Source organism: Perca flavescens, chromosome 19 (assembly GCF_004354835.1).
Source record: "Perca flavescens isolate YP-PL-M2 chromosome 19, PFLA_1.0, whole genome shotgun sequence".
Taxonomy (NCBI): Eukaryota; Metazoa; Chordata; class Actinopteri; order Perciformes; family Percidae; genus Perca; species Perca flavescens.
The window spans coordinates 29,036,869-29,060,577 of NC_041349.1; the positions used below are offsets into that span (position 1 = coordinate 29,036,869).

General features: G+C 43.1%; 1 protein-coding gene across 2 annotated transcripts in view; it reads right to left on the bottom strand.

Moving 5' to 3' along the window:
- Positions 1-329: 329 nt before the first annotated feature.
- The window catches only part of mtm1 (myotubularin 1), a 43,304-nt gene continuing 19,924 nt past the window's right edge, over positions 330-23,709 (bottom strand). Inside the window, exons 3-16 of one of the 2 annotated variants that reach the window (XM_028564529.1) lie at positions 18,507-18,579; positions 15,901-15,995; positions 13,641-13,751; positions 12,597-12,698; positions 10,949-11,032; positions 10,212-10,361; positions 9,240-9,425; positions 7,642-7,824; positions 7,238-7,393; positions 7,008-7,055; positions 6,778-6,870; positions 4,102-4,215; positions 2,659-2,835; positions 330-580 (exon numbers count right to left, since the gene is read on the bottom strand). In XM_028564529.1, coding sequence (XP_028420330.1) covers positions 401-580; positions 2,659-2,835; positions 4,102-4,215; positions 6,778-6,870; positions 7,008-7,055; positions 7,238-7,393; positions 7,642-7,824; positions 9,240-9,425; positions 10,212-10,361; positions 10,949-11,032; positions 12,597-12,698; positions 13,641-13,751; positions 15,901-15,995; positions 18,507-18,579 — 1,752 coding nt within the window. In that variant the 3' untranslated portion in view covers positions 330-400. Of the gene's footprint in view, positions 584-2,658; positions 2,836-4,101; positions 4,216-6,777; positions 6,871-7,007; positions 7,056-7,237; positions 7,394-7,641; positions 7,825-9,239; positions 9,426-10,211; positions 10,362-10,948; positions 11,033-12,596; positions 12,699-13,640; positions 13,752-15,900; positions 15,996-18,506; positions 18,580-23,709 lie in introns of both variants that reach the window. The other variant, XM_028564528.1, reaches the window with a different exon arrangement.

Genomic DNA, 23,709 nt, shown 5'->3' on the forward strand with positions numbered 1-23,709 from the left:
TAAGGCTTCCTTGTATGGCGAGTGTGTGTGTGTGTAGGTGTGTGTAGAAGGCTGTACTGTGACATATTGCATAAATCACCATTGTCACCACTATGGTGTTAGAACGACCCTATCAAATCTAAATCTGATTAGCATTCTTTGTTATCAACAGTTAGAACTGCACAATTCTCATTAATTCCCTGCGCGTGTTAGAGACTGACAGAAATCAGAGTGAAGAGGACATAAGTGCAAGTCAACAGGTGTATTTGAGAGTGTGCGTGCGCGTGTGTGTATATATATATATCAGTCGTAACAGCATCAGTTTTTTTCACCTTGTAAGTAACGTGTGTGTGTGTGTGTGTGTGTGTGTGTGTGTGTGTGTGTGTGTGTGTGTGTGTGTGTGTGTGTGTGTCATGAGCCCTCAGAGGGGAGTTTGCAGTTGTGTGTATTGCTGTGGCGGTGTGGAGGAGGCGGGGGTGTTGGGGGTGTTAGCCAGACGGGAGGAAGGGGAGGAGTCAGACAGCTCCAGCGCCTCTAGCTTCTTCAGGTACTCTTCTCGGAGCGCCAACAGCTCCTTGTAGCGCTGCTCCACAGGACTCTGCTGCTGCAACACACACACACACACACACACACACACACACACACACACACAGACACACACACATACACCAAAGGCAATTTGTCATGAAAAGGAGAAAGGTCAACCTAAATGTTTCACATTTTTGGAGTTCATTTGGAGAGTTCATGCTCCCATTTGTTTCGGAACATTGACATTTCAACATTAAGATGGTCGATCATTTGCAACCGTCAGACATTTGGATGAGACTGTATAGTTCAGTGCAGTGGTTCTCGCCCCACGTACCACCTCAGGAAACATTCGGCTCTGGAGTACCACCCCCATGGCCGACGGTAGCGTAGGCCTACCCCATTCATCCGCGGACAGCTCCCGCGGGACGCAGGTTTATTCCTTATAACATCGACTGTGGTGAGCCACAGCCAAGCTGTACCTCCCTCCGTCCCACTCCAGCTGAACATCTCCTTACGGTTTGACAGCGTTTGACGTTAGCAGGCGCTGTGGAGACTTCACCGCCGCTGCTTAAGTAGCGACTAGCACACTATAGCTTCAACACGGCTGCTCAAAATATTCTCCTCCTGATCCGCACTTCCTAATAGGTCCCGTTTGGAGCCACCATTGCAGGGTTTTTGAACCATTCGATTTACCGCTGCCATCACATCCTGCAACTATGTAATTATGGATGTTCATGAACGCGACTACGTAGCAGGGTGATAGAGACAAAAATATGAAGCTACAGGTAAGGACTAAAGTAATTGTAAATTACTTTTCACTGATCATAGTCTAAGTATTTGCATTCGAAATGTAGTATTTCTTCAGTATTTGGTTCAGTGGCATGGATTTGGTTTACTACGATGGAAAATGGAAACATTTTGTTGAACACATCACCACCAACACATCACAACTTTTTCTTTTAAAATAATGACTTCCCATAGCATTACAACTCTTTCTCTAAATATTACAACTTCACTCCTGAAACCTTTCCTACAGTGGCCGTATAATACTGGAGTCGAGACTCACATAGTTCCATTTAACGAACTGGCTCTGTGAATAATCTGGGATGCCTGCTTAACTGCCGACTCATTTAAATGGTGGAATCACATGACTACAAACCAACTGATACACAATGACATTGGTTGCTTGTGGGCCCCTGAGGGCCAGAGGCCTGTACTACGAATCCAGATCAACATGCCCTGGATTGCTTTCAGTTACCCGGCTTCACCTAACCTAACAACTGCGGCCCCGCATAACCTGTGTCACGACGCTGGTTAACTACTAGTTCAATCAACCCAGGGTTTCCCAATCCAGCGCGTTCACATAGCAGAGGCGCTGTTGGCACAGCACGAACAATCGCAAACATCTACCAGAGCCGCATGTTTTACATAAGAAGAACAAACTATAATTCTACATAAATATGAAGAACACAGACACGTTTTAAAAAGGCAAAACGCAATACAGTCGCTGCTTCCTAAAACAGGAAGGAAAGCTGGCAAAAAAGCAGACGCTGTAGATGTGTCAATCACATCGCTTCTCAATATCACTTCCCCATCAGCCAGGACCGAGACCTGACCATAATTACACTTGTGCTTTCCATAAACTGCCGTTGCTTTAGCCTATTATATTACCAGTTGCAACCATGGCAGTGGTAAGCGATCGGGAAAGAAAATAAAAAAAATATAAAAACATAATTCAAATCGCCGTGTGGCATTGGCAACACACGGCTCAAGAAGCCGACAGATAGCCTATACGCAATTCCCTCCGCTGAAAATCTACATCTTTCATAAAGATAAGCATCAGGGAATGTTAACGGGGTTGTCGCTCTCTAAATGTTTTTACTTTTCTGAACACCGTTATCGACCGAGTATTGATTGGTCAGTAGGCGGTGCTTTAACACCGGTTGATCTCTGATCTCCAACATAACCTATCCCGAGTAGGTTAGGCGTTCAGCATAAGTTACCACGGCGATTGAACCCGGTAAAAAGTGATCCACCGTCGTGATACCCAAAACCCTGGGTTGAACCTGAAGTTACCTCGATACTGCCAAATCTTGCTTCGTAGTACAGGCGTCTGGTCTACAGTATGTTAGAACAGACTGGCGGTCCTACCTGATGCCGTATGCGAGGGTTCCAGCGGATGTAGTAGGTTACCCACAGCTCTAGGTGGCGCATGCTGGCAACGGGGTAGAGGACCCTGCCCGACTCGGGGGTGTAGAAGGGGTTTAAATACATCTCCATCTTACTGTTGACCAGGGACCACAGAGACACCGTTTTCAACCTCACCTCCTGCACAACAGAGAGGTGAACAGGATTATAGCACCAGGCATGCCGCGGGAGGCAGATTCAGGCAAGTTCAGGGTTAGAGTTCATGTGTCATGATTGTGTCATGACAGTGTCATGTCACTCTTATGTAGATACCTTCAAGTAAAGAGTTACCGAATTTTGTTACGTCTCCGTTATTATTTGTGTTATCGTTGTTTCTGTGATGTATTGAATGTTGTTTTTGTATTGTGATCGTTGTGTGATCGTCGGCCCGCATATCAATTTAGGTTCATAATACATTTTGGCCCAACTAGTTTTTTATTGCTTTGTCTGAAGTTTTTGTCACTTTTGCCAATGCTTTTGGCGCTTTTTTGCCACTTTTTCAGACGTTTTTGTTGCATTTTTCCATTGTTTGTGTGTCGCTTTTTCAGGGTTTCTGTAGGTTTCACCAAGTCAGATTTAAGACTTTTTCAAGACCATGATGAATGAAATTCAAGACCTTTATCACAACATTAACTAAGCCCTAAATTCAGTTTTAATCAAGCTTAGTATCGCTAAACTTGTACTTCCCCAAAGCTGAAGAATCCAATCCGTTTTATGTCTGTGGTACAATCCGAAAGAGACACGCACCAAGAACACGAAAACTGATTGGCTCAAATATAAGCTGCACGTTGGTCTCATTTGTAGTTGAAATACAGCAAAATTATATTTGGACCAGTGAAAGAAAAAACTACAACACCACAGAAAAAAAAAAAAAAAGCATTAGAGGTAGCGTTACATGGACATAGGAAAATTAAGACCCGTTTAAAATTATTTAAGACCTAGAACACAATACTTGAGCAAATTTAAGACTTTTTAAGGCATAACATTTAGATTTTTTAATTTTAGACTTTAAGACCCCTGGAAACCCTGTTATTTCTTTGATGGCTAAGTTAAATTTTTTGGGGCTTTATGTCGACCAAGCTGTAAGTGAGAAGACTACAGTATATGAGACATGCAATGATACAGTAAAAGATGGTTGACTTTTTTTCGATTAAATAAAGCGTGTCAATAAAATGTACACGTCTGGCCCTTGATGGGATTCTTTTTTTCCCCCAGTGTGGCCCTTAGTGAAAATGAGTTTGACACCCCTGGTATAGATGCACAGGTTCTGAGCAGACTCCAGGAAGAATAGCTGTGGCTATGGCCCCAACCTAATGGAGAACCCAATAGATCAAATCAAATCAAAGCCTGCGTGCATGCACGTTGTAGGGAAACTCAGAGCAGGCAGGGTTTTATGGCCCATCTTACTTGCTGGTCTCGCATACTCTCGCAGTTGTAGAGGAAGGTCCCGAAGCAGCAGCTGTAGAGGTGATCCAGGATGGTCAGCAGGAGGCGCTCGTTAAACTCAAACGCTGTAGGAAACTAAGAGCAGGAGAGATGAGGGGAGACGAGTACAGCAGTTACAAATTCCTCCTCAGTCATCTCACATCAACCTCTTTGGTGGGTTTGGTCCTGTTTGTATAGGGACAAGTATGTAGCATAGACCTATGCCATACACCACAGCCTTTATAGCCTAAGCTAATTTGCAATGCACATCCCTAGATGGACCCTTTTTTTTTTTTTTCTTTTCTAAATACAATAACTCAACTAGGGCTGCAACTATCGATTATTTTAATAATCGATTAATCTGTTGATTATTTTTTCGATTAACCGATGAATCGGATAAAAAAAAAAAAAGCATTAATTTACATCAACTCAATACATGCATACTTATTGTTTTAGTTAATAGTTGTGTAAAGGTAAGTAACCCAAATAGCAGATACAGACAAGACAGACACACACACTTATTCATTAAATTATTACTATCATTGTAGTAAGTGCAAGTTAAGTTCGTTTATACACCACACACTAATATATTTGTCAACAATAACTGATATGGGACAAAGCACATAATATATACATAACAGATTGAAAAATTAATGGGCCAAAAAAGGCGAGTGAATAAAACCGTGTCTTTAGTCTTGCAAACTATACCACCCCTGCTTTATTACTGTTATTAACGATCTAACGCTAGCTTGTCATGCTAGTCAGCTGGATAACGAGTAAACAGCAGCACCAGAAGAGCTACTGGAGGGACGGTACGTTCCTCCCTTCAGAACGGAACAGAAGGAGGATAGTGTAGTGACTTTACCCTGCTGTTGAACTCCCTTCCTCCTCATCAAGGACTCCAACATGTTTACGTTTTAGGTGCTGACTCATCACCGTGGTGCGCCCGTGTCATGCCGTGTCGCTTTTGCTTATCTTGTAATTAACACGTTTCTGATTGATTTAGTGTGGAATGCTCCCACACCTTGGATGACTTAGGTCGTACTGATTTCTCTGCCTCCGCCGAGTGTTTCAGAACAACGTTACGTCTCCGGTCTCTCTCCGTATTTCCTCTACCCCCGCTCTGCTCTTTTTCCTTTCGCTCCGCGCTGCTCCGCTCTGCGCTCAACTCAAATTTTTTTTTTTTATCTCCGCGACTAGGTGGCCTAATAGTTGCGCGACACACCGAATCGATAATTAAATTCGTTGCCAACTTTTTTAGTAATCGAATTTTATCGATTTTATCGATTTTTTGTTGCAGCCCTAAACTCAACACTTACATAAAAGACAGTAGAGAACACAAACTCATCAATAGATATGTACATTCAAAATGCAAAACTCACAAGAAAACACAGACAAAACAATACAAAACACGGACAAATACATACAATAAATCACCATAAAAGAGGAGCTATAACAGGAGAATAAACATCATTATTATTCCCGACTACATGACTGCTCCCTCTTCAAAATCAAAGTTTAAAATCATCCCAGTCAGAATCATTTCGAAGTTTAAAAACAAATTCCACATATTAATCAACCAAACAGAAAGGGCTGTGTGTCCTAACGAGGATTTACGTAAGGGCATCTTATATATACCCAATGGAAAAAAGCATTCACTATTCGTGGTGCTATGACCGACACGGTCATAGCACCACGAATAGTGAATGCTTTTTTGTCGCAGTGCAATTATTATCAGCAAAAGCAACGCTCCGACCGGTATTTTTCCTGCAGAGCGCTCGATGCGCGGGTGGGAGGAGAGGCGCAGACAGGTGAGAGGTGTTTTGGTGAAAAATGGGTCTTAAGACGTCAGCAATCAAGAAATACTGCTCAAAATGTAGACACACTGTTTAATTTAAACACGTCTCAGCCAGTGAATGAAATTAGTTGAAGGAGGAACTTCTGCCAGTCTGCATTTAGACTGTATGAAACGCTTCTCATTCAGCGGAGCTGCATGCTGAGAAATCTGCAGCCAGGTCGGTGGTTTCAGAGCTACGAGAGCAGTGATGGGATTGGTCGAGAGTGTATGAATCACCACAACCTCCAATTTATAGATTTATATTCGGCCCTTTTGCACGTTGAGCTGAGGTGCCTACATGAACCAAAATAGGACAAGAAACTGTCCACGCGGTCCGTGCACCCACAACCTGCTGCTGTGCTGCTACTGAGGCACAGCGGTACGGACTAATCTCCACGCACCCAGTGTTGGGATCTCTTGCACGGCAGCAGTGCAGCAAAAAGTTGGAACTTTCATTTCACAACCTCACAGCTCGTGGTCAATCTATCTGGCATGGTTAAGACATTGTGGGCAATAATCTGAATCCTTATGGGGAAAATTAAAAGGGATTTTTACTCTATCGAGAGGCCTGCTGAGTTGAGAGGTTTCCCCAGGCCGCCACAGATCTATGTACACATTTACAGAAGTCAAAACATTTGCAAATCGGAACACAAATGTAGAGATTTCTTTACACGTTTACAAATCTGACTACGCACACACAGATTGTGATACAGTTGCACAACTCTCCACGCACATTCGCAAATAGTTTTGCAACAATATGCCTTGGGAGGTTAAATCCCCGACACGAGTGCAGCTGGATGATACAGATGCGTTAAACGTACCTGTTTGGTCATCTGCCATACGCAGTCGATGAACTGAACAAAGATGGGGGATCTGTCCTGATCCGCATGGTTTTTGTCACCGTGACCTATCCTCTACACACACACACACACACACACACACACACACACATTAACTATCAAACTGAACAACTTGAATACTGCTTGAAAATATCTGACAGTATTGAATATGGATTCTGAAGTAAGTCTTTCTAAAGACAGGAGTTACTTACTGAGGCAAACTTGTGACCAAAGCTGATCCATTCCTTCTCAATCAGCACCTGAAACCACACAAAAAAAAACAACTCTAATCTTCACTTTCTGTCCATTAATCTCCCTGAAGCTTTAAGAAGTGACATTTAATTACTGTAAAACCACAGCACAGGTGCAATTCCTGATGACGGCGCTGCTCTGGTGTGGATGAGCGGTTTCCTTTCAGTATGGGGTTCGTGCGGTGACTGACCTGGAATCCTCGGAGCGTGCGGTAGTGACTGTCCAGCATCAGCATGGCCAGAGAGCTGAGCTGGGCGGTGCGGTCCCAGCCGTCGCTGCAGTGAATCACCACTGAGTTCCCACTGGAAACCTTGTCTGCTACTTGGATGGCTCCCGACAACACCAGCTGCACACACAAAGACACCGTTTAGACAGGGCTTTGGACTTTTTTTTTTTCGAAAACGAGTAATGACAAGGACAACAATATGACAATAATGATGATGTCCACATAGGGCTTGTTCTGGCCTGGTTTTTAACCATCCATCCTGAGTGCTCTAAGTACAGGTGAAAACTCTCTCGGGAAGCATTGAGATCGAATCGCGAAAACCACACTAGGAGGCGGATTCGTGTGAACATTCAGATTTGGTTTCTCACCTTAACATGTTCTAGCCAGTGTGTAGACTCTAGACTGGACAGCCAATGGGATTCCTCCACATTGGGGTAGACGATGTCTTTGAGTTTCTTCAGGGATTCCCTCATGACGTGGATATTCTGGATGTCCAGGAAGACGAGCTCTGCGTTCTGGTACTCGTCACCCTCGTAGCCGCCTCCTGTGGCCTGGGGACAGCAAAGACGTCAAGATCCAAAACAAGGCTGAATGATGAATGAACCCTTGGCAGTCAATTCTTAAAGTAACACGCGGTGTGCTCTCATGGTTAAGCCCAGTTCAGACCAAAGATTCGCGATGAGACATAACAGCTATAGAACGTCGCAGGGGGAAGTTCCAGCGGTCTGAACCGACGCGGCTCAGCTTGAATCAAACCAGCTGATGGCGATCGCTACTACTCAGCTGGTCAGGTCTCCAGACGCTGGTTTTAGAACGAAAGGATCGTCACCGGTTTCAACAGCCAATAGAGAAGTCAGCTCGGAAGGTCAGCTACAAACCGTCAGCTGGTCGAAATGGAGTTTTGGACGGAGGCTCAGCGAGCGCCCGCGAGCACCGTATGTGGTCGGGTGAGCTAGAGGAGCGGCTGAAGAGAGGGAGCGGCGATAGAACAAAGCAGTGAATCGGAGAAATAAAATGCTCTTTGGCGTTTGTCAAATGAAATGAAATGCAACTCTAGCAAGCGACTCACTTTCTCTATCCTCATTCATATTTTAAGACACTACAGATGAGAAAAGAGTTGCTTTGGAGATGATACACGGCTTGTCAAATTGGTGTTAGTCTCGCATTGCCAGACCTTCCTCCACAGCGCTGCGGAGGAGGGTCTGGCTAGTCCACACAGCATTCTGGGATGGGAAAAAAACATGTTCTGGTTTATCGGCATTTCTTTCAACCAATCACTGTCGTCTTGGGCGGCACTAAGCACTGGACGGAGCCACGATGACTCTGCTAAATAGCCTCTGGAAGGAACTTGTTTTGGTGGAACATGTGTACGTTCAAAGTAGTTTTAGTCGTGCAACAGAAAATTCTGATTGGACAGATAGTGTAGCTGTCTGGATTTACCCTGCAGAGATCTGAGGAGCAGTTAACCATAGTCCTCACAAATCCACCGGAGTTTAGAACACCAACACAAAGAAAGAGGAAGGTGACGGACATCCGGCTGAAAAAAGGGACATCCGGCGGAATTTCCGGCTGGACCGGGGCAATCCCAGAACTGGAACGTCGTGGATATAGACTACATTGGTGTGAACGGGCAGGTTTTAGAACGGCCCACTGCAAGTAGTTGCAAGTTACAACTCGACTCGCAAATCTTTGATCTGAACTGGGCTTTAGAGAAAATATGGGTCCACCAAAAAAGTGACGGTTGATTGTCTAGAGAGGACGGTGAACTTTCACAACAAACAACTACATGATTAATTGAAATGATCATGGACAAATTAATTTATAAAGCAAATAATTTCTCGCTTCTTAAAAAGAGAAATCATCATGCCATAACATCTATACCATATCAGAACTACCAAATACATGCCCCAATGTGCGTCCAACCAGCCCTTTAACCCCCGAGATAACTTCCTGTCCCCTTCCTGACCTTGTTGGCCACAGCGTTGACGCTGGGCCGAGCGTCGTAGATGGTGAGCTTGGGGGTGTCGTTTGCCTCCCGGATCATTTCCAGGTAGCGCTCATCGTCCTTGTTTCTTTTCCCAGACATGCCAACCAGAGGCTGGCTGCAGCGACAGATCACGGCCTGGTTCTCCCGGTGGATCCAGGAGAGAACCTGAGGCACAAAGAGCAGTCAGTGCTGGAGGACTCGGACTCACTCGCTGTCAGCTAGCTCGTGATGGCCACCAAGACTTGGGCCGGGTATCGCCACCGATTTCCCGATTCGATTCCGATTCACAAGGTCCTGATTCAATACCATTTCCAATTTGATTTCCGAAACAATGTCGATTTGGCATATTGCAAAACCAATTTAGCTTGGATATGAAAGAGTACCTCAATCATTCCGAATATTACGGAGGCGGAGAGCGTAGGGCTATGTAAGGAGATAACATAGGTACAGGCTAATTATTGCTAACTAACATGCTAGTTAACATTAGTAATTAAACTTAAACAGTGAATGTAAGTCGAAATTGTCTGCAAGCTTCTCTTGTACTGTAATTTCTCTACTATGCGACAGAAAGTCACGTGGTTATGACACAATCGTTAGCCTATTTTTACAAAAACGTCTGCTACGGGGCCATAACGTGAGGTACAAGGTAATGGAGCCTTTTATACATTGTCGTGTTTCTTAAGAAATAAACAATGGACAAATAGAGTCTTTAAACACTTCAGATGTAAAGTTATTTGCTGTCAAAGTGACGCCAAAATGAATGGAAGTCAATGGAATGCTAGCAGAAGTTGATGGCTTGTTAGCCTCAGAATCTCCCCATAGGAGGTACGCTTTGTCTTACATAACTATCTAAATGCTAGTAAGTGGACACAGAGTTTTTATGTCAAACTCAAAAATGTGAAACTCATGCATAACATGGTTCAGTTTGACAGAGATCAGTCTTGTGCTCACCGGTATGCGTGCTCTGGACCTGAAGGCAGCCACTCTCTTCAGGTCCTCCTCTTTACTTTTAAAGGGTACGGCCAGTACGGTGGGGTAGGTGTCACAGAGCTCGTAGCTCTTATTGATGAAGGTGATACGCCACTTGTTATTCGGTAAGCCCTGCAAAAAGACAAGGATCATCATCGGTTACTCACTCAAACACCGGAATGCTCTTCTTGCAGGATTATACACTTTCTATTTTTTGTTTCACTTCTAGTTGTGTTTTCACAACACGCCTACACTACAAAATGATATACAGTAGTAGCAATGACAGAAGTGAGGAGTATTTGAAGTAATGTATTGTATGTATTAGTGCAATAACCTTATATGTGTTCATAGTGCCACCTTATCATGTTTATTTATCTTGATTTTTATATTTCATTGGTATATATAGGACATGATAAGCTATTTTATTTAAGTGCCATGCCACTAAGTGGCGTGTACCACACAGAATGACATGACACCAATATAAAAGTTATTTCCTCCACAGCTTCCAATGTCCACACTCAACGTGCTCTACTTTACACAAAATAAAGAATAAAGAAAAAACATATTACAGCAGCCACAACACGACGGTGTAACCCATACATTGTCCAACTAGAACGAAACATTTCATACATGAAACAAACACACACAAAAAAAACAATAATAAAGAAAGCAGTAGTGTAATAGTACAGTCCTGATGCAGCACTTGTCTTCCTCCTTACCTGGCGTCTGAACTCCTCTACAGGTCTGTAGATGCTCCAGCCGTTCTCCGCGTACTTCTCCTGAGTCACGTACGCAAACAGTGGCTGGATGGAGTGGAGAGAAGACCCATTACAATGACATTACAGCAGCAGCAGCACAGTGATCCTGGGAGAGAACAACAGTGACCTCAACCAACCACGAGTCATCGTTTCTTTGTTTAATTAGCTTTGTTTTCATTAGCTAAGGTTCTAAGGCATGGGTCTGGTAATTGTTGATTTTGTAGATAGGCAAAATTGTAATTATCTAAGTGATTATTGGTCGGACTATGTATTATTTATTATGATTTACAATCAGTTGTTGGCCCTTGACCCTATACACGTTCATAGCAACAAATATGACGGGGGTGGGGGGTGGGGATACAGTTAGAAAAATGTTTTATGATAATAAAGAGGCGTTGTTTACTTCATAGGCTGTATATTTGTGTTATTACAGTATCTGGGTCACATGATTTTATAAAAAAAATAAAATGTATTTATTGTTACAGCTCTACACCTGGATAATGGAACAATTCTGTTGTTTATGTTCTGACAATTTATTTGACCTTTTTTCTGTCAATTTTGTGTGGTGGATGCTCTAAATACGTAGCCTGCAACGACAGATTATTTTAAATCTGCAGAAAAAGAAAAAAAGCCAGAATTTAAAAACCTCTTCCTGCAGATCTCCCTCCCCCTCTCTCTGTCCCGCCCCTCCCATCAGGCGAGCACGGGCACCGGCTTCATACAGGAACCGTACAAGTACTAGGGGTGGGAATTTTAAAATCAATTCTGTTCCCTAGAATCAATATTGTTGTGTTATGTTTATACGGTACCGCAGACAGCAACTACATCGTATCAGTCTTCGAAAGCAGAAAAAGCAGAAAATCCATGTTATGTTCTTCTTTACAAATGAAATAAATGAATTTTTTAGAAATGTCTCATGATATACTGTCTCTAGACGTCCATTATTCAACTTTTGTTGTTGTTAAAGAAGAAAATGAAAATCGCAATAGTCAATACTATCGAATCACAATACTTCTAGAATCGCGGAGCTATAAACAGCCTGTGCCAGCATTAGAATGCTGCTCGCTTGGCTGTTGTCCAATATAGCCAGGAGGTAGTTGGCAGAATAAATGTGAGGATCCACACCAAAGACAGTAGCCCCGGTAAGACTAGCTCTCACACATATTTTAGCATGCACAAATATTAACCAAGCAGATGTAGCTGCGGTGTGGGGGCGGGTAGCTGTGTGTCATGGCATATGAGGGGGTTGCACTTCTACTTCAGCATTTGCATGAATACTGGGCATTGAAACAAATGGAGGATGCCTGTTAGCAGAAAAAAATATCTGCCAATACTGGGTGGATTTAAATGGCTTGATGCTTAATATACACTCAGTGTTCAAGAGCCCAATACTCACGATAAAAAGGCAGCGGAGCCTTCTGTTTAAAAGGGGTCTCTACATACAGTACACAGTGTTCCTTGTGCTTTTTCCGATCAATGTGGCTTAAACCATCTGAGAAAATAAGGCTACATCTGTATCATCTTTCAAATAAATTCCCTCGCTGGCCCAGATTCAAGAGAAGCCATCTGCTAGTCAGTAGATGGCAGCACAAGTTAAAGGCTGCCTTACCAGACCGTGAGAGAGGGGGAAGGCGTATTTGAAGAGGAGCTCGAAGATATCTCGTCTGCTGTGACCTTCCTGCTTCAAGGCAAACCTCAAGTTCCTCATGTCCTGAGGGGAAGATCAACACACACACACACACACACACACACACACACACACACACACACACACACACACACACACACACACACACAATAAGATAATATTCCAAACTACAGAAGCATGTCCTTAAAAACATAGGTGATTGCTGTGAGCACTGACGCCGATTGCCGTGATTTTTGGATGACTTTATAAGCCGATGAAAACTCACTAATCCTAAAAAGGTGCATTCCACAGATTCAGCATGGCACTGCTAGAACACTGTCAGTTGTTAAAAATAACTCATTGCTACAGTAGTCAGATATCCCCCCCAACCGGTAATGCCTGGCTGAGCAGCCGCTACTGCTAGCTGTCATTACCCAGAGGCACTCCGTGGACTATTTGACCTCTAGTAGATGATGGATCGGTGTGCGCTCCGTGTGTGTGTCTCCATGTTTTGTTATACACAATGCTCAGGGATACACAAACAATGAGTTTTTGGTGAGCAACGCTGAATGCAAACTGAACTGAAACTTTTGTTTTGAAAACTCCACAGGGCACCTGGTGTCCACACAGACAGAGACAGAGACACAGACACACACACAGAGACACAGACACACACAGACAGAGACACAGACAGAGACACACAGACACACATACAGAGACACAAACAGACACAGACACACACAGACACACACACACACAGAGACACAGACACAAAGACACACACAGAGACACACAGACAGAGACACAGAGACACACACACACACACACAGAAACACAAAGACACAGACAGAGACACAGAGACACACAGACAAAGAGACACACACACACACACACAGACGGAGACACAAACAGACACAGAGACACAGACAGACAGACACACACACACACACAAAGACACAGACACACAGAGATACACACAGAGACACACACACACACACACACACACACACACACACACACACCTACCTTGCAGGTGATATCCAAGCCGTATGAGTTTTCTCCTCTGCTCGAAGCCCCGCCCATCTTCTCCACCCGGCTGATGGCACCCAGAGGAACGTCCAGCGTCACCGCCACATCCTACAGCAAGCAGAGGGTCGCCACGCTGTCACACTCGCTTACACACCAAATACAAATATGACACACGCAAACAACTACATCGACCAATAAAGTACTCTCTACTATCAGTACAAAATACTATTAGAATATTCAAAAGAAATGCTCTTTAGTTCAGTCCCTCTGCATATGTATGAAAGGACACAACGTAAACACCTTCTACATCACTCCACTTGTGACCTCAGAGAGACCCAGAGACAGGACATCCACAGCTTCATCATTTCAACAGCTTAAAAAAAAAAGAACTCGTTCTAACTCCTTTCATTGCCATGCAGCAGGCCGAATGGCGTCGTCGATCGATGTTTGAAGAGACAATCGATTGATTTTTTTCCCCCCCCCTGCAGGCATTAAGGAACTTAATTGTTCCAAAAAATTAAATCTGCTCCCTACTGGGCATTTAAAGGAGATGTTTGTGGTGCAGTGGCATGTCTGCACGTGATTAATCATTGTTATTCTGCACAAGTGACTCTGCTCCTGAATTGAAAGCAACCAGTTTGCGATCTCGCTTCCAATCCAAGTGCGCTAGGAATCTGACAAAACCCTTCATCTCCGTGCGTGCATGTGTGCGTGTGCGCGCGTGTGTTTGACCCGGGCTCTGTCGCTATCTGTACGCGGCAGGGCTATTTTTGCTCTGTCTCTGAAGTGTGAAATTCCCTTGTGAACGTATTTGCCTGCAATTAATGACTAGCATTAATGACAGCTAAATAAAATGTTATTTTAATGATGCATTTCATTTGTTACTGACTTAGTCTTCACACGTACACAGCAACACTAGTTTTTCCATGTACAGTATTGTAGGTAGAGAGAGAGGCTGAGAAAAAGGAGGGAGGGAGAGCTCTGAAGTGGTTTTTGGTTCAGTCTCACCGCTCTTATCAGCCTTTTTCCAAGAGCAGCAGGCAGCTGTTTTCAGAGAAAAAGGCTCTGATGAAAGCCACCGTGCACTACTGGAGCTGCTCGGCTGGTGGACATAGTGGAGCATTTAGCAGCTAAAGAGACAGACAACTGTACTTGTAGCGCACTGGTAGCACATCAGCTGGATCCATATGGAAATATCAAATCACCCAATCAGGTCTCTACTGGATTACTGTGTTGCAAAATGGCATGAAATAAATGAAAAATGCTGTGTGACACTGTAGGATGAAAACCTGTCAGAAGTGTCTTTTTGCTAGAATTTGCGAGCCAATGTCTGGACGTTTATTCGCGATGGACATCTAAAACGATGTCCTCGGGAAGTGCGAGTCACACTAAACGATGTCAAAAGGTGTTTCCTATCTGTGCGCTCAGATTTGACTTAGAGGTATAACTCAGAGTGGGATTCTTGACTTCAACTCACTTCAACCCCGTATCTTTGCCTGGCGTCTCCCCTCCCAACTCTCCCCCCGAAGGTCAAAAATGCCTTCCGGAACGATGAGTTAAATTACTGAGGAGAACAGTGAGGATTTCATCCCTCAGCTCCCCCTGTAATGGTAATCGTGTCCGAAATGGGGCTTAAGTCTGTAATAACAGGCCGAAAACCAAAGCAGTAATGCAGCACAAGCAGCTCACAGAGACATGGGTTATTTAACCTCACTGCTGGTAAAAGAGTTGATGGCTTTCGTCTCACACGAACGTACATACAGCTGTTTTTAACATAGCGCTGTGTCACCCACACCATCAGTTTTAGGTAGCGGGGATAGCATCTGCCTAAATGCACACAGGAGGAGCAGCAGGTGATAGCACCCCCACTCTGTTCAATATTTCCCTTATTAATTACCACTACAGCTAACCCACTCTAGTTAGAAGTAAATGTAGGCTACAGCTCACAGCAACTTGTTACTATATAGTGTCTGGCTTTAGTTTGATATTTAGTGTTGGCAAATGGCTTTGGCCCCCCCAACCTTATTCCACACAACAGACGCTGATTGAAGACAAGTTAGTTTGGTGTATCCAGCAATCATGTAACGTTGGAAGCAGGAAAAAACTGTATTGGAGTCAAAGGCGGGGTCCCCACCCCCCCTGCTGTGTGTTGAGTGCAGGTTCCCGTCAAAGACGGACACACACGCGTACATATATACGTCTCTCTTTATTAGATAGATGATTGAAAAAAAAAAAAAAAAAAAAAAAAAAAACTTACAGCATCTGAGCTCTTGAAGTACAGTCTGTAGTTGGTGATCAACACTTTGCCTTTCACAGCTCCACTGAATGGACAGATGTACATGGTTTCTTTATCTGAAAAGAGAGGAATAAGAACACGGTTCATTGATAGGTTTCACGCGCCTTCTGTAAGATCAGCCATGAGAGAATACGTTCCTTTTTTCACATTGGTACTCTGGTTCACCATGATATGTTGGTAAGCAGCGAGTACTGGATAGGGAAGAAATCAGGACACAGGCAGAGAAGAGGAAGCAGAAAAAGAGAAGAGAGCCATGCAGCAAAGGGAGGCTATAAATACCATCTCCTCCGAGTGTTTAATAAGGACAGACCCGCTCAGTAACTGGCATCTAAAAACCACACGTCAACTGATGGGGTACATCGGTCAGAATCAGAGAATGTTGACTGGCTGAGTCATAAATAACTGATGAATAACTGAGAACTGGGGACAGTCCAGATCTCTCTCTGGGTACCCACACTGTCCAGAGAGAGATCCTCCGAGACACATTTTTCCATAACAATAAAAACATTTTTGCAGCCAAACGTCTCACATGCATCATCATTTAATGATGTCTTACAGTAGTTTTGGCCACCTTTCAGATCTGTAACAACAATGGAACGCTAGCGGAAGGTGATGGCTTGTTAGCCCCAGAATCTCTCCATAGGAGGTACGCTTTCCAGATGCTTGCTCACCCCCCCCGGTCTCAATGGGGTAACCATCCTCCACCTGCTCGGCTTTGCGACCCAGGTAGCGAGGTGGGTTTGATCGGGGTCGACTAGAGTCGACTTCAAAATGTGAATTGCGCACGACCTGGGTCGCTAACAGCCGTGGCGGGACAAATTCTATGATTGGTTGGAAATGACAGTGGGGCAGTCGTCCAGGGTCCCGCACACATTTTGATAAAAACAATTAAAAATGAGTCATACAGCCAACAAAGCCCAACTTTACTATTCATGAAATAAAACAAAGACAAATGTTCTCCCCTCGTCTTGAAATAGTCAAAAATTGCTACCAGAGTCACCTACTATCTTTTCCAGCTGCTGCAATAAATATGCAGAGGAGGAGAAATCACTCTGCACAAATTCATCTGAGAAGTGTTGGATGGTTATTTGTGCTTCAGAACACAATCATAAAATAAGCTTTATTTATCTCTTTGTATAAAAGACAATTCAAGGAGCTACAAAACGAGTTCTGCTGGTATACAGCTGGACTGGAGTATGTGGTGTGAGTCTAAGGATCCCTTTGTCTCATTGCTTAACAGACAACGAAAAGCAGTTGAGCAGCACTGATGCCATAACAGTCATGCCAGCATAAAATAAATAAATAGATTTAAGATAAAAAAGTTGCAGAAGGGATTAGGGTAGATGAAAGTGCATACAGTGCTAACAGACAGACAAACCGGCAGCACGCACAAACACAACAGTCCCAGGTGTGATAGCAGGTCTTTTTATATATTCTCGTCTGTTGAATATGTGTTGAGGACATGAGACACGTTGACTAAAAGGGGTTGGTAATGTAATGGACGCCGATGTTGTGGTTGATGATTATGTTGTATCATCTTTGTAAGGCTGATATACATTTTTTCTACCCTGTGTAGGCATAGGCGCCGATTTAAGTTTTCCTCCGTGGGTGCTCACGGGCGCATGCCCTTTAAAAAAAAAAAAAGTAGTCAAAAAATGTTTGCGTTTCAGAACCTTATAAGATACAAACACACTATTAACTCAATAATAAAGCAGTGAAGTCGGCTATCTTTCAACTCAGGACAGCGCCACTTCTCACAGATACAGATAGGACTGGAGATGAGAAGTTTAACTGACCACCATTTAGCGCTGACCGGAAGGAGCACCACGACCGGCCACGGTGCTCTGTGTCTAGCACGCCGTAACCAATCAGCTTCGTGGGAAATGAAGAACTCTCTGCACTGGTGGTGGATGTCGTCGATGCACTTGCATCATTAGGTTTGCTTTTTTAATAACAAATCTGTCCATTTCATTCTCACTCCGATTACCTAATGCACATGCATGCAGGCACTGTATGGGGGGGGAATGCATTTTCATCCAAGAATCCAAGAGACGCTGCGATTGGTGGACAGGATATGGAGCAGGGGACTGCCAGCGACATAACCAATCAGATTATGACAGACGCTCCACTTAGCACCAACCGCAAGGTTTAATTTTAAATGAATGTAGCCTACTGGCAGTCTGGCACACGTGGGCGCTCAGTGGGTGCTCGGTATTTTCGGCATTTTCGGTATCGGCACCTATGTGTGTAGGCTACTTTGACGCTGCTACCCATGCACCTTGCTCAGTACTCACTACTGGAACACAACAAACTGTTGTTCAGGCCTTTTTTCTAGTACCCCCCCCCCCCCCACCTCACCCCACTTGTGACTGTATGTATAGCTCATGTGTGTCTTTTATTCGCCCTTCGGGGACACAAATAAAGCTGAAGTTGAACTTCTAGACCCTCGGACGGATTCAAACGCTAGATCCTGATGTACAGGAGCACTGTTCTCCCAGCTACACAAGCAGTCCCCCCACCCCCACCCCCGACAGAAGAGTGGGACTGACTGAGCTACATGTACTCACCGATGATTCTTTCCTCCCCTGGCAGCAGAGACACATCCGCTAACAACTCCATCTTCAGGGACTCTCTGGAGGTCTGAAAAACAAAACCAGACATGAAAAACTAATTGTGGAATAAATCACCTATTAGACTTTTTTTTAAATCACTTCTTAAAAAAAAAAAAAACGCTCTTGAATAGACTTGTTTTTATGAGATGCCGTCTTTTTATCATCTTTTTCATTGTCATTTTTGGTTATTTTCTTTTTTTCTGTGCTTTAGAGCTGTCCTAGCCTTCCTTTTCACTATTTCAATGTTGCGTATTTATGGGTATGTGTGTTGATTCGATGTGTATGTGCTCTGCATTTTCCATTTTCAAACAGGAAATTCTGCACTATGCAAATGTACTTATTTATTACTGTGTCACCACCTACGGTGGAATTTGCCATTTATCTTCATCTGCACACTACTCATCTGTATACATACAGTATTTTTGACCTAATAAGGGTGTTCAAAGTGTCCATGTCACTAGTATTAGTATAACTCTTATTCTATTTTTTCTATGTCCTATAATCCTTTTTGTATATTTTTCCTATGTCTATTTAATGTGTATTCGTCTTATTCTTATTAATAAAGTCTATCTTATCTTAAAGGAGAACTCTGGCCAATTTTTACATTAATCTTGATCGCTATAAATATGCTAGTACAGTCGATAAAAAATAAAAATAAAAAAAGGGCACCTGTTGTATTGTTTTTGGGAGCGGGAGGCGACGAAGGCGTGGAGAAGCAAGGATGCCAGGCGGGCCTGCTAGCCCGGCTAAGGGAACTACCACACAGATCGCCAATGCCAAGCCTCCTACTCCCCAACGCCAGATCGATCACACACAAAATGGATGAGCTCCAACTACACACGGAGCCGCTGCTTGTTGATTACCCCCCCCCCCGGCAGCTACCGGCAGGACGTTGGAGTTGAAAACGCATCTTGTTGTCACGTAAGGGCCCTGTTCATGTTGCCCAGACATTTGAATTGTATTTTGTGTGTGTTAAGAGGCACAAAGGCACTCTTTAGATCATGCCCCCACAGCTGCCGTTTTAGCTAAGTTGGAGCTCTACACGTAGCTGCAGCAGCTCCGTGTTACTAGCACCGATTCGGCTCGTTTTCTTTTCAATCAATTGTACTAGCATATTTATAGCGATCAACATTAACGTAAAAAATTGGCCGGAGTTCTCCTTTAAGCACTTCGTAAACTATTGTTTTTTAAATGTGCAATACAAATAAATTATCTATTTCAAAAGATCTTTTCAAAAGGCTGTATGAAATAGTGACAATTTCACGCATAATTTAGTGCTTTTTGATTTTCCGTGAAATAATCACAAAAGGGGAAAAGGGAGAGAAAGAGCAAGTTAGCTTTTGCCAGTTTTAGTGTGGCCAGTGAGACGAGACACCATAAACACGGCACCTTTCCTTTTTAAGATGGAACAGACAAGCTGGGACACGGAGGATTTAAAGAGCTTAGCAACTACATTCCACACTGCTGCCATTTATCCTTATTTGGAATTTTAGTTTACCAAGTTATTTTTTTTCCCTTTCAGAGCCATACTATTGGCATTTTGATGAGTCTATTCTTCTTCTGTACAGTTCCATTCAGTGCGCACTGGGCTTTCAATGAAATGTTTATTCGTTCCATTTCAATAACAAGAACCACAAAGGAAATACGGTTTTAGATTTATTGTGTATTGTGTGTACAGCTTAGACTTTCAAGTTCACCTGTCGTGTCGAAAATAAAGGCCTAAAATTCCCCAAAAATAATCTTAAAAAATAAAAAGAATTTAAAAAGGGTGAGGCTATTTGCACCCCTGGTACAAATATCAATGAATGCTATTTGCACCCCTGTGCATTTACAGTACCTTGGCATACAGTTACACACAGTTATCCATACTACTCATGTATTACACCTTTTTGGAATATTATCGCCTTGACATTCTTTCCCTAACCATAACCAATCCCACTCCTCTTGCCTAAACCTAACCAACCCAACCAGAGCAGGCATATTCATGAGTCTTCCCCTACCACCCTGCAAAAAATAAAATACAATTTCGCGTTCGTGGGCCCTGACTTGCGCAATTCCATGCAAATTATCCAATCCAAAATTAAAAAAATAAGTTCACCCTACTGGGGTATCAAACTCCAACCTCCCATACCTAAGGTAAACGTACTAACCACTCACCTAGCAGTTCTTATAGAGCATTGTGTAACTGTTTACCACTTGATGTCTTCAAGCCTCGGTTGCTAGGTAACAGTACTGTATACAAAAAATAGGTACTAGCTAACAAACTAACGGTTGTATGCTTTCACTGAAAACAGAAAGTGCAACTGTAGTATCCATTTTCCACAAGAAATGCAATTGTTATAAACTTTAGAGACAAAACTTTGCCAGTTTCTGCTGTCATGGAAGATGAACGTCCGCCATGATTTCGGTGCACGCGAGCAACGCGTTTTTCTTGTTACGTCACAGGGTGTGAATAGCTCAGCTGTGTGGCCGAGGCTATTCGTACCGGGGGTGCAAATAGACATTCCGATTTAAAAATGTATCCTTCACACACCATAAAGTCAATGATAAAAACACAATAAATCTAAAAACGTATTTCCTTTGTGGTTCTTGTTATTAAAAAGGAACGAATAAAGATTTTATTGAAAGCCCAGTCATTTGCTGAATGACATGCAGCAAAGGGCCGCAGGTTCAACTCCGACCTGCGGCCCTTTGCTGCATGTCATTCAGCAAATGACTGGGCTTTCAATAAAATCTCCGCCGCATTGAGGACTAAGCCTCTTTATATGGGCGCGCACTCTACAAGGTGAGCTACCCAGGCGCCCACCTTTTTTTTTTTAACTCTTAATTGCAATGACTTGACCAGAAAACCACCTTGTTGCAAACAACACAGAGCTGGAAACTTTTCCACCCAGCTGGTTAATGAAAAGTGGGGAAACCCTCTGACCGACCACTTTATCTAGAACATGAATAATCTAATTAATTTAATGGCTGAGTCCAATTTTTTGTCAGTTTCAAAGTGGGACTAATCCATCGCAGTCATTTTTCATTCATTCTGTTTGTGATGTAAAACTGTGTCACATACATTTGGTTTGAGACATTGTGGATGAAATATGTCCTGCATAAGCTCTGCATTTTTCTGCAATCCGGACCCCCCCTCCGCTCCCAAGGATCTGATCCTTCACTGGCTTCTCACCATGTAAAATCAATCAATCAGCTTAGTGCTCTAAGCGATGTTGGGTGACGTCACTTTTCAAACAAAACGAGACTAGCTCACCCTTCCCTCCTCCTCATCCCTAGCCTAGCGCCCTTTATATAGAGAGTGTGGCCAACTAGGGAATCGAATGTTCTGAGCTATCCCGTTACGCGATTGGTTCCGAGGTGGTCACGTGTTTTGTGGACTCCATGTTTGATACCATACATTAATGTGATTCCCATTGACAGTGCAGGGAATAGTGGAAAAATTTTATTTAAAAAAAAATGTAATAAGTTATTTTTAAAAGATGACATAAATCACTGAAAAACTGCCCAACTGTTGCGCGTTTGGCTGCAATGACAGACAGGGAAGCGGCAAAAGATTTCACAAAAGATTTCCCCGTGTAGCAAAAAGGCAAAAAGTATGGGAGCTGTTCATTATTGTGTGATGTCAATGTCTCTCTTCAATACGATAACAAATTACACAGGACAAATCTAGTAATACCATCGTTAATGTGTACCATGCTGTCAAAAAAGTTCTAACCCTGCTTTAGAAATGAATGAAGTTTGAAGTTAGCCTTATGCTAGCGTTAGCATTTGCTAGCACTCCATGTACCTAAATGCTTGTGATCTGTGCCACAGTCATAGCTATGGCTTTTGGTCTCGACTGAGTCCAGGTGTCTTTATTATCTTCATAATAATATTGGAGGGAAAGTGAAACGCAGCTTGGACGGGGATGTTGTTCGGCTTTTCACAAGTTTAGACAGCTAGCTAACGCTACGCCAACGTTTGCGCAACTGCGTTAGCCTAGCCTGCTAGGTAAATATTGCGACTGCCTTCGGGGTTTCCTATATCCGCGTCCACGTTGTCAACCTAAGACATAAGACCATAGCGCTCCTTTTGTACCATCATTGTATTGTAATATTGAGCTTCGATCCTCTGAGATGGGTGAGTTTTTGATCCATTACACACAAAGCTAGCTATAGCTGGCCTGTATGCTAGCGGACATTAGAAAGGTAAACACTGCTCAGGAGACTTATTAGGCGACGTGGTCACTCACTACAATGGGCATTTTTTAGAGGCCCATTTACAATAAAGACAGTAAATATACACTGGAATATTTCCGTAAGGGCCTTTTACATATTGACAAACGTTGATAACATGTATGTGCCTGTTTAAGGTGAAAATAAGCGATTTATTTCAAGATAGCATCTTCGCCCCATAGGGTTACGAGTCATCGGATGTTGGTATCCAATATGGCGCCCATGATTTGACTCTCTATATAAAAAGGGCGCTACTCAATGTGACAAAAAATGTTGTAGCCTAAAAAAACGCGTGATATAAGAATTAACTGTAAAACTGACCCTGGATCAGGGTTCATGCACATTTTAACCAATACTTTTCGGCAAATTTCCATGACTATGTGTTCCTGAAAATGTCAGTCGACATTATACAATAACAATACAAATCTGTGTTAAAGTTTACCCTCAGAGGTTTAACTATAAAATGAATGACAATTTATGTGCTCCATAGTGCATAGCTCCCTGAATAGAATGTTGAGGTCAAGACCACGTGAAAATACATTTATTAATGACATATTATATTGTGTTAAAAAGAAATTCCATGACTTTTCCAAAACGTTCTGGGTCTTTTTAGGTTTCCAAAACCTTTCCAGGCCTGGAATTAGCATTTTTCAAATTCCATAACTTTTCCATGTTTTTTCAAAACGTATGAACCCTGCCGGATAAGCAGACGAAGATGGATGGATGGATGGATGGAATGAACTGTAAAATCACCATTAAACTCAGATCTCAGATCACTTTACAATAAGGGAACACAGAAGTAACAGACAGCAACTAAACAACTGAACGGCATTCAAGCAGTAACAGTAAACAATACAAACCCAGCAACAGAGAAGAAGTGGAAAAGGTCTGCATGTGAGGGACGCAGAAAGGATGGCGTGTTATGGTTGGCTGTGGTAGAA